The 11,644-nt window shown below is 36.6% G+C and overlaps 1 protein-coding gene across 1 annotated transcript; it reads right to left on the bottom strand.

The window, feature by feature from the left end:
• Positions 1–609: 609 nt before the first annotated feature.
• LOC131200910 (endothelial protein C receptor-like) lies at positions 610–7,370 on the bottom strand. The gene is made up of 4 exons (XM_058188310.1): positions 7,105–7,370; positions 4,929–5,180; positions 2,886–3,155; positions 610–2,193 (listed from the first exon to the last, which is right to left on the bottom strand). Exons 1-4 carry the CDS (start codon positions 7,163–7,165, stop codon positions 2,081–2,083), a joined length of 696 nt encoding a protein of 231 aa, XP_058044293.1. The 5' UTR covers positions 7,166–7,370; the 3' UTR covers positions 610–2,080.
• Positions 7,371–11,644: the final 4,274 nt, after the last annotated feature.

Genomic DNA, 11,644 nt, shown 5'->3' with positions numbered 1-11,644 from the left:
CCAGGTCTAAATTCTGTGGAACAACTAATAAGATCCTTAATTACCTGAGCATTTTTGGAGGATCTTTAGAGCACTTAGAAGTGATAAACAGGGAATAGTTTCACAGTTGTTGGCCGCCTGCTCAGTGTTATGAGGAGAAAATGCATGGAATTATCTTACGGTTTTTTGGTAAGCACTGTAATCCTAAGGACCGAGAAAAAAATAGTGGCATCTTAATTTCTAGTAAAATTCTGAAGACATTCTATGAAAATCTCTTGAGAGAAGCATTTCTATCTTGACCCAATTAAATTTAAAGCATACAGTTGCTAATTCTGAATGATCTTAAAGTTCCACAGTCTTATAAGGTTTCTCACATCACTGGATCATAAATTGTCTTTGGAACTACAGGAATGGAGTAAAGTATAGAAAGAGCCACCCAAAATCAACTGAAGTGTATCATATTACCTTTATTTCCTTGACTGAAAATGAAATTGCTTTATTCAATCTGGAAAACCAGCCCACTGATATTTACCAGCTGCATTGTATTATAATGGATGGAACTGATCAAGTCACTATATGAATAGAGAACAAGAAAAAGGCCAGCAGTGAAATAAATAGCCACAAACTGTGCATAGTTTGGAATAACTTTATAAAAAACATCCAGCCAATTTTGCCATTCTTTCTTCTGTTTTAAGAACTGTAAGTTCTACAAATGAAAGGGAACTTAAAGACAGGTAAAATGTTTTTTTAATATAACTATATTTAAATATATGATTATGCCAGCTCATAACTGAAAGCCCCAGGTCTAAATTCTGTGGAACAACTAATAAGATCCTTAATTACCTGAGCATTTTTGGAGGATCTTTAGAGCACTTAGAAGTGATGAACAGGGAATAGTTTCACAGTTGTTGGCCGCCTGCTCAGTGTTATGAGGAGAAAATGCATGGAATTATCTTACGGTTTTTTGGTAAGCACTGTAATCCTAAGGACCGAGAAAAAAATAGTGGCATTTTAATTTCTAGTAAAATTCTGAAGACATTCTATGAAAATCTCTTGAGAGAAGCATTTCTATCTTGACCCAATTAAATTTAAAGCATACAGTTGCTAATTCTGAATGATCTTAAAGTTCCACAGTCTTATAAGATTTCTCACATCACTGGATCATAAATTGTCTTTGGAACTACAGGAATGGAGTAAAGTATAGAAAGAGCCACCCAAAATCAACTGAAGTGTATCATATTACCTTTATTTCCTTTGTTAAAACTCTAATGTGATCTGATCAGGGATGCCTAAAATTTTTCATACAACTATAATTGTATCAGGATCCTTCAAAGATGAACATAGAAACAAAAAGAAATTGTGGCATTCTAGATTTTTATACTGTATTTGCCTGATGGATAAAGGAATAAAAGAACATGCAAATCCGATTGTTAAATAACTCCCAAAAATGGAGTATAGTACAGTGCAAATTAAAATATTGTTGACAGAACATAATAAAATACAACATGGTCACAATAAAAAACCAGCACAATATGAAAATAAACAGGTATATACTGACACAGCATGAAAAAAAATACTGCTTTCCTACACAACAAAATTTCCTACAAAAGAACATTTGCTTTTTTCTAGATCAACCAAGGGTTGATGCATTGATTATGACAGGCTTGTCACCCAAGCTCAATATTGTGGCTGAGAAAGAGTGACTGCCCAGAGGCACCCAGCCAGCTTTCATGTCTAAGGCAGATCTAGAACTTAAGTCTCCTCATGTCTGACCTGGTGCTCTCAGCATGATAAAATACAATGCCGTATGAAAACTGGCATATTGGGTTGAGTTGGATTGAAAGTGATTGACTCAAAGTGATGAATGATGGTGGTTAGATGGGAACTTGAGCCTGGGCCTCCTTGTCCAAAACCACCTACACCAGCTGAAGTTTCTTTAAAAGAGAAAAGGCAATAATTTGTTCAGATAGATACAAGATGCGTATATTTTTCATTGTGGCGGTCTGTTTCCCCATACACACACGAGTCCTGCATGTTGCTCTTCCAATCAGCTCCATTGACAAACGAAGAAAGCTGATAGTTCATTTGTGCGTCAATGCTGCTATCTCTTCCCACCTGTGCACAAGAAGAGGCAAACAGCTAATCCCATTAGAGCAAGAGCACCAATACTGATGCCTATCACCAGCGGAGTATGTGAAGGTCCTTCACGTTGCCCTGCAAAAGAAAATAGAAAATTTAGGCCTGCTTTTAGGCTGGTTTTTTTTGGGGGGAGGGGTATATATGGATGATGATGGAGTGGGAAAGGGGGGAACAACATGTTAAAATAACATGTTAAAATGGCTGCCAACACAGCTGCCATTTCAAATACTATCTCAAAAGGAAGTCTTGCAGGAAGAAAATGTTAAAAGGAAGCGTCTAGTGATAATTTACTGTACAGGCATAGATTTTCTTCCCCAAGCTAGAACTGTACCCTAGACAACAAGCAGGCAACCACACATTTATTTTGTACAATAGTTTGCATTAGGTGGTGGGATCACAGACTGTTCTGCCCATCTTCACACCACCTTACGAAATAATCCCTTTTTACCTCCCCTATAGTCCCTATTTGGGCTAGAGTCAGCGCGACTGGATGGAACTGATCATATACTGCCCTTCCTGATGATCAGGTATTTTATTTTCCTGTTCCATTACCCATTTTGAAGGTTATTACTTTCTATTAAAGAAAAGCAAAATACTGCAGAATTTTGCTTTCCAGTGTTATTGAGATGACAGCGCTACTTTTATTGCATATCCTTTCCTCTGAGAATTAGTAAATAAGAAGAATTGACTGAGCCAGGATAATTTGTCAAGATATCTGTGTAGCCAAGGGCTTTTTTGCAACTATCGGTATCAATTGTCTCACATACCAGTTATGGCTTCTTTGTTGTTAGTATGCATCCTTACAAAGTTGACACATGTTTCTTGTAGGAAGAACTGTAGATTGGTAGTTGTCTCTTGGAATTGATTCAGCTTCGTACTGGTATAATTGGCCACCAAAGTGTTAGCTAAACCTTCCCAGTTATTACTCTTTGTGTGAAATTTCAGGAAATCACTCCCATTCAGCAAAACCTTGTAGAAGCTTCTGGTGCCATTTTCAGACACTTCGCACCCCTTTGTGCAATATATGGATATGGGATCTGCAAACAAAATGTATGTTAGAAAAATACATAGTAAATATTTATTTGAACATCACACACAACTTAATGGAGTATAATAGAACAAAGGAAGCACTCAAACTGAGGTTCCGAATATTCTTATACAACATGCATGTTTCCAATTACTTGCTTTAACATAACTTCAATAGAATCTATATATTTTTAATTTTTTTAAAAGTGAAAATTACCAATTTCCAAAAAACTGAAAGTAAAATAAAATAAGTGAAAGAAATATAAAAAGGTGGGGAGGTGTTATGAAAGTGGCTTCCAACCTTCAATTTTACTTCCCTTTTAAAGGACTCTTCCTTAACAGATTTTTGTGGACATCTATTATATAATATAACTCCTTATTTTTGCTGCCAGTGCTATGAATCATGGAGTTGGAAGGAATTTTATTTAGTCCATCCCCTGTGGCATCTATTAGAGCATTTCTGACAGATGACCAACTTCTATTTGGCCTTCAGCAAAGGAGAATTGTGGCAACTTGTTCCCCTGGCTGACAGTTCAGAAAAATCAGGATTTCTACCCTAACCTACTTCCTTGCAGTTTTAACTCATTGGTTCTGATCCTGCCCTCTAGAACATTAGAGAATACATCCACTTGTATCTGATAATCCTTCAGTTTTTTAAAGACTATCATATCTTCCTTCGGTTGTTCTGTAAGCCAAACATACTTGAATCCTTTAATCATTCTTTATATGGCTTGACTTCCAGACTCTTTACCATCTTGGAACTCATACCCTGAATCTGCTCCAATTTGTTATTGCTCTTTTTGATCTTCAGGGCCCCAAAGTATTCAAAGAGCTTGACCATAGCCTAGATCTTTTTTATGTGGACTACTGCCAACCAATATCTGCCATGTTGGATCTTTTCTTTTTCCTACCCAGATGTGGAACATTATGTTCTATTAAATTCCATTCTGTTTATTTCAATGTACTATTCAAGTTGTCTGAATCTTCTGTCCCCCACAAAGTATTGGCCATCCCTCCCTCCTTAGTACTGCAAATTTTGTAAGTGTCCACTCAATTCCCTTTAATAAAAAGTTGAACAATATAGGGACATGGACCGAGCTCTGACTCTACACTACTGACTTCCTCAAGCCTACATGCAGCCATAACTAGTATTCTTTAAAGTTCACCTAACTATAGTATGAGCTAGGCCCTATTTTACCATTTTATGGAGAATACCTTGAGAAACTCTCAAAGTCTTTGATGAGTTCCAAATATAGCATGGCTGCAGCTTTGCCCTCATCTAACATACTAACTAACAAAAGAGACAACATTAGCCTGTCATGTTTTGTTTGCAACTAACCCATATTAGCTCCTGTTAGACACAGCACAGCTATCTAATGATCACAAACATGTTGTTTATCAATTCCATACCTCTGATAAAATAATTCCATCTATTCTCACTCTTAACAGGAGACAACCCCTTTCAGGTTTTAATTTGAAAATTCAGTTTTAGCAGAAAGAAGGGGTACAATACAAAATAGTTGCAGTAACATCACTCATAAGGCTGGAATTTTTCAATTCTTTCATTATTTTTTGTTACTGGGAAGTAAGGCTTTGCTTTTGAAATTGCTTTTAAAAATTACACTGCATACGTTTCTCAAATCAAAATAGTGAAAATGATATAGTCATTTTTTCATCAATCATAAATATTGGTGCTCAGCAATAAAAATTTTCTTGGCAAAAAGTCTGTTGCCTTAACATGTACTCCCAACTATTGCCACCTTAAAATCTCCTGCATTACTTACAGGATAGGATCTTTTCCTTTGAGAGTATCATAACCATTCCCTGGAAGCTCTGCAGGTATTTGTGAAGTTTGCTTTCTGTCTGTTCCCACAGGTTGGCTGCCTCTAATGGTAACAGCTGGCTCACATTCAGTTGTTCAGTATGACCCTCCAAGCTATGGGTCAGTGTCCCATCTAAGGTTGCATTGCCTACAAATTTCGCAGGGTTGCCTTTTGAAAAGTTGGCGGTCAATGTCATGATGAAGGTATGAGTTTCTGAGAATTAAAAAAAAAAGGAGATAATCAAGCCAGTGGAAGCAATAGTTTAAGGCTCTTCTTCACAGTCCATTACTTCTGGTTAAACAGGTGAAGGATGGCAGGGGTTTGCTCAATCCTCACCTTCCCTCCACTTAAAAAAAGGAAAGGGAATCAGCTTGGCTGATCTTTTTATCTCACTCTTTTTCTCTCTCTTTGTTTGAAGGCATCCTGTAACCTTAACTGAAAAAAGCAGAGAGATTAGTACAGGAAGTATTACACATTCAGGAAGGAGGGGTTGCCTGCCTAATTTCCCCTTTGAAAAGATGTTTCTCCTAGCATTGACTGTGGCACTGGATGATTGCCAAGGCACTATATGATCCAGACTGACAGGCACCATTGTTTATGGTGGCCTCAACATTCTTCCTCTAGTGCAAAAAATGTGGCTAAAAGGGAGAATAATCCCTTCTGAGATGATCCTCTGTCCACAAGTATCAGTTATGGGCAAATCATTTTCCTGATCTCCTGCCAAGTTCTCTAGCTCACCTTATTTTTAATTTATTTTTACTTGACCAATGTGTGTGGGCAATACTTTTTGATGGCCAGAGCTATGCTTAATATTCTGGGGAAATCAAAGTTCCATGGTAAGCAATGTAATAATGCAATTGTGTCAAGATGGTTTTTCTCCTTGATTTTGGGACTGCATTTTTTTTTATTTAAAAAACAATGTGAAGCTGATTTACACTATGGTTGTTATTTAAGCTGCGCCTTAAATACGCAAGATTGAGAGTGAAGATAGGAAAAAAGAAAGCAATTGGCTCACCATATATCTGGGAGGAGTGAAACTCTTTTTGCATGGCATGTTTGCCAATAATAAAATAGGAGACAGATTCAAGATTGAGTCACTACTCCTAAAAAAACTGTGGAATATGGGTGCATTTGGAATGCATGGATATATATGGGGCACGTGCCTGTACATGAGAAGAAACTCCAAGCTTAAATAAAAGAAGCTCCCTGAAGTACTTCAGGCTCCATTAAAACTGGATGCCAGTCTTATGGAATCTTTCCTTATTTTAAAACATGTTTATTCTTTAGAACATGGTAACTATTGCACAATTTTCCACCCCTGAGGAATCTTTTTAGTTAATCATTTGCACAAATTTGTCCTGACTACTCCAAAAGGAATAGTCCTAAATTCGTTCGATGCACGAGGCTGAAAATTATTACTAATCTATACCAATTAACATTCCTGCATCTATCACCATCACTCTTGGAAGATAATAGGATTTTATATATAAATAACCATTTACATGATTATAATATGGTTGTTTCGGTCTAGCACTAATTTCCAAATCATAATTGGGAGTTCAAAACAGATTCTTTGTAAATTTCAGAATGTCATTAAAATATTTTTACTGACTTGGATGCAGCATGAAACAAAAACACAGATAAAGTTTCAATCCAATCACTCTATTTCTGCACACATGCACTTAGAAGTCACTTCCACAGTTTTCAGCCATATATATTCCCCAGCAAATGATATTTAGGATTTCTGAATTAGTTAAATATTTTAAAACCCAACATAAATAAAAATGTATTTATTTTCTACCTAAATGATAGTAGGATTAGTCCTAGGCAAATAATTTTAAGGAAACTATTCTGTAACTTGGTACTATAGATGATCCACCATCAGGTATATGAATTAGATCTGTGAAAATAAGCAATATGACTAAGAAAGAGAAAGATCCATGGATAAGCATGTTAATCTTTTGCAGCCAAAATCACAATGTTAAAGACTAACGCATTTACTCTGTTACTTTTCACAACTCACATTCATAGAGTGTTTAGCCAGCTTCCTGCTCCTTACCCAGAAATCTAATCAAATCACACCGAATACTCACTATTTCCAGTTTTAAATTAAGCCAACATGATTTTCCAAACTTACCTTCACCATATGCCCAGTGAGAGAGAGCCCAAGACTGGAGAAGAATTTGCAGGAGAAACATTCCCAGTCAGGAGTCACTTATTTGCAAAGCCAGGAACACTGCAGTGTTGTAAGTAAAGTAAGGTCTCTGAAAAGGAAACCTCCAAGTCTTTTATACTTCAAGCCAAGCACCACCAGAAATCAGGGAGTTTCATTTGCCAAGACTGGGCTGGAAGACAGAGGGTACGGCTGGCTGGGAAAAGGCGGGTGGAGCATGTTTTCATCTTCCTATTTCCTCATGTTCAGCAAAGGAACTTTTTTCCTTGCCAGATCCGCCTCCTTTTGCTTCTCCCACAGCTGTGCAGGCTGTAGCTGGAAAATGGTTTTAAAATGCCAAGCATGACTCTGTTTTTGCCAAGTATAGTATTTGGAATAGAGACTGAGAGACAAGGCAAACAAAATATGAAAAAAAGATCCAATCAAAATATCAGCCAAAATAATATTCACGAAGGACAGAAAGAGTGTGTCTGCAGACAGTATGATCTGGATCATAATACCATTTGAAATTTCAAGTTTTGAGATTAGATATATAAAGATATTTTATTGCACACTACCCAAAAAGAGATATTCCAAGACTGCAGCCTTGAAGAGAAATATACTATAGAATGTCTTGGGTCCAATATCTAACTGAGACAAATATAATCCAGGCAACATTCATTTCTGCCTTTATATGGTGTATATTATTTATTTATTTATTTATTTATTTATTTATTTATTTATTTATTTATTTATTTATTTATTTATTTATTTGTCAAACACAACAATATATATAAGTATAAGCATGAAATAACCATACGAATTGGATACAACAAAAGGGAACATTAGGACAGGAACAGTAGGCATGCTGGTGCTCTTATACAGGCCCCTTACAGACCTCTTAGGAATGGGGTGAGGTCAACAGTAGATAGTCTTTGGTTAAAGCTTTGGGGATTTTGGGAAGAGACCAGAGTCAGGTAGTGCATTCCAGGCATTAACTCTATTACTGAAGTCATATTTTCTACAATCAAGATTGGAGCGGTTCACTTTAAGTTTCAATCCATTGTGTGCTCATGTATTGTTGTGGTTGAAGCTGAAGTAGTCTTCGACAGGAAGGACATTGTAGCAGATGATTTTATGAGTTATACTCTGGTTATGCCGAAGGCGGCGGAGTTCTAAATTTTCTAAACCCAGGATTTCAAGTCTGGTGGCATAAGGTATTTTGTTGTGATCAGAGGAGTGGAGAACTCTTCTTGTAAAATATTTCTGGACATGCTCAATTGTATTAATGTCCGAAATGAGGTGTGGGCTCCAGACAGGCAAGCTGTAATCGAGAATTGGTCTAGCAAATGTTTTGTATGGTCTGGTTAGTAGTGTAATCTTTCTGGAGAAGAAGCTACGCAAGATTAGATTTACAACTCTTAAAGCCTTTTTGGCGATGTATACATAGTATGTATATACATAGTACGTCCCTAGCCACATGGTCTGAGACTGCTATTGTACGTCTATTCTACAAAGACAGCCAGTATGAAACACAGGTAGTCTTTGACTTTTGACCCAATTGTTACTAAGTGAGACAATTGTTAAGTGAATTCTTCCCCATTTTATGAACTTTCTTGTCACAGTTCTTAAGTGAATAATTGCAGTTAAGTTAGTAACATGGTTGCTATGTGAATCTGGCTTTTCCGTGGACTTTGCTTGTCAGAAGATTGCAAAAGGTAATTGTATGACCTTGGGACATCGCAGCCATCATAAATATGAGTCAGTGGCCATGCATCTGAACTTTAAAGCGTCTGAACGTTGATCATGCTGCAATGGTCGTAAGTGTGAAAAATGGTCATAAGTCACTTTTTTCAATGCCTTTGTAACTTTGAATGGTTACTAAATGAACTGTTATAAGTTGAGGACAACCTGTAGTGCTTAGGGTACTGGATCAGACTGAAGGAGGCCATGTTTAAGAATCGTTAAGCCATAAACTACATGACAACAAACCCCAGTAAGGGTTATCATGAAATGGGAACTTAGCCAAAAAAAATACTATGACTTGGTTTTGTAAGTGGGTTTGGTTAAAATCATGACTGTCCCAAAGTCATCCTATAAGCTTTCATGGCTAACTGTGATCTAAAACAGTGGGAGCCCCCTAATCAAACCTAATATCCTAAGCATTAACTTATTCTTTATATGATTTTTGTTTGTTTGTTTGTTTGTTTTTAATCCCCTTGTATTATTTTTTAAATAAATCAAATAAATAAGTAAGTAAAATTCTAAAATAAATATCTAATATTCCTTCTTTCTGTTTTCCTCACAACAACTCTGTGTGGTCAGTTGGGCTGAGAGAAAGTGACTGACCTAAAGTCACCTAGCTGGTATATATAATATTAATAGAATAGCAGACTTAAGCAATGCAAAGTTGCTACTGAGGATATATATTTAAGTGCGAAACCGAATTATTACTACATCACCAAGAATTACTGAATGCACTGAAATGTTATAGCTCTTACCCATCAGACTATTTGTAAGCAGCAGAGGTGCTTCCTCATGCCCTTTCTCTCACTTCTTTGCAGAAAACTCAGCTGTGGCCTTAAGAGTCCTGCTGGCAGAAATGTACTGTGGGAAATTGGAATGAAACATTGCATCGAACCCCAAAACCATAACACTGTAATTACGGGCAGAAGAAAAACAGATCATGTTACATTTCACAAAAGTTAGACATGCTTTGAATTTTAAGTTGCTTCTGTCTATGAATAAAACTGCAAACAATCCCATATTTATAACATGCATATGCAGCCTACTTCTGAGTGGCAAGAAGTTTCAACAATTCTTTGCAGTATTTATTCAGTGTTCAGTTTCAACAGAAAAAAGAAAGAAATAGCATATTTCTGAGAGAGAGAAAGAAGCTGAGAATTCAGAACATAATCCTGCTCCCATCCAAATTCCTAAGAGAATGTTTGGTGCCACAGAATTTCTTCAAAGAGCAGTACTGCCACTGAGCCTCCTCTTCAAGCCCAAATTAGTGGGCTTTAGTTTTATACAGTCTCCAAAGATGGAGACTGTATAAAACTTTTTAAAAAAAATATTCTTTCATACATGAAACAAAAACATTGCATTCCAGAAGTTCTATTCAACTATTTTGAATGGGTCACAGTTCGCCAGAAATAAAATCTGGAATGTTTTTGTTGTATATGATTTCAACCAAAAATAAAACCCTCAGGAATAATTTTACATGGAAGAAAGACAAGGTCTATGCCTCTGAATTTCTGCCCTTTTTTTTTCTCTGCAGCTTCCAGTGAAGTCCTTCCACCTGTCCTCCCATCCTGCTGACCTTCTTAGCACTAGTCCTCTTTCTCTCCTCTGCAAACCTCAGTCAGGCTGCTGCCAACATCCCAATTGGAAACTTGCACTTCAAAGTACAAACGGTTTTAGATATCTCTATTCCAGACTGATTTCTTACTTATTTGTATCATCATTCTAACTATTGTGTATCCACTGCAGGATGAAGGCCTCTTCCTCATGTTTCCAACCAATACGGTCCTGAGCTTTCTTTTGCCAATTAGACCCGCAATACTTGCTGATGTCATCGATCCATCTTAATTTAGGTCTCTTTTGTGGATGCTTTTTATCAAGTGAAATCCATTTTATGACTGCCTTAGTCCAGCTGCCATCAGTTCTTCTTGCTATGTGACCGGCCCATTTCCATTACAATTATTTTTACTCTCTTGATAATATTGTATACTTTTGTTTGTTCTCCAATCCATGTACAGGTCTTTCTATCTTGTCTTATAATGCCAAGCATGTATCTTTCCATGGCTCTTGGCACCACTCGTAGCTTTTGTATCGATTGTGAGGTTAGTGTCCATGTTTCGCTGGCATATGTTAGAACAGGTAGCGCACCCTGATCAAAAACCTCCCCATATGCCTGAAAAGTTTTCAGTCAACTTATTTGTATACATATGCGCTTCTCACACAACTTCCCCTTGACTTTTTATGAGCCAAAAATGGGTTATCCCACCTAGTAGTATAATTGCTATACACATATGAAATGCACATCTCCACAATGTTAACTTTTGATTGTCTTTTCTTGGTGCCTGCATTCATATTATTTTAGTCTTAACATTTTGTATAAACCAACTGTGAATCCAGTCACAAATTTCACTTATATCATAGTTAAATTAACCAAGGGCATATTCTCTGAGTGTAGCCTGAAAATGGTATTATCTTAAAACATGCACACTGATAGCTCAAAAGTCAAATTTATAGATTGGGATTGGGTTTAATGACATCAACTTGACCATTCACAAGGCTATTATGTTTTTGGTAACTGAGATTATTGAGTAAATATAGGTCAGATAGGAGATTCCCAGAGACAATGAAATGACAAAAATGCTGACAACAGCCATCATGATGTCTATTCACTGTATAGTCAAGATGTCTAAGAAAGATTATATAAAGAATTAGCTGAGCATAAGAATATTTATCTTCTTTTTTTTGGAAAAAAAATTAAATCTTTTTTGTACTCTAATCCAGT

Source organism: Ahaetulla prasina, chromosome 6, assembly GCF_028640845.1.
Source record: "Ahaetulla prasina isolate Xishuangbanna chromosome 6, ASM2864084v1, whole genome shotgun sequence".
Classification (NCBI taxonomy): domain Eukaryota; kingdom Metazoa; phylum Chordata; class Lepidosauria; order Squamata; family Colubridae; genus Ahaetulla; species Ahaetulla prasina.
Note: the sequence above shows the minus strand (reverse complement) of the source record. Positions and strands in the feature narration are given on the sequence as shown.

Excerpts from the sequence above, each read along its gene's own strand:
- LOC131200910 (XM_058188310.1), bottom strand. The coding sequence starts at position 7,165 with ATGTTTCTCCTGCAAATTCTTCTCCAGTCTTGGGCTCTCTCTCACTGG. Across the intron at positions 3,156-4,928 it reads AAAGGAAAAGATCCTATCCT|ATCCCATATCCATATATTGC; the intron begins GTAAGTAATGCA and ends TTTTGTTTGCAG. Across the intron at positions 2,194-2,885 it reads CAACAAAGAAGCCATAACTG|GGCAACGTGAAGGACCTTCA; the intron begins GTATGTGAGACA and ends TTTCTTTTGCAG.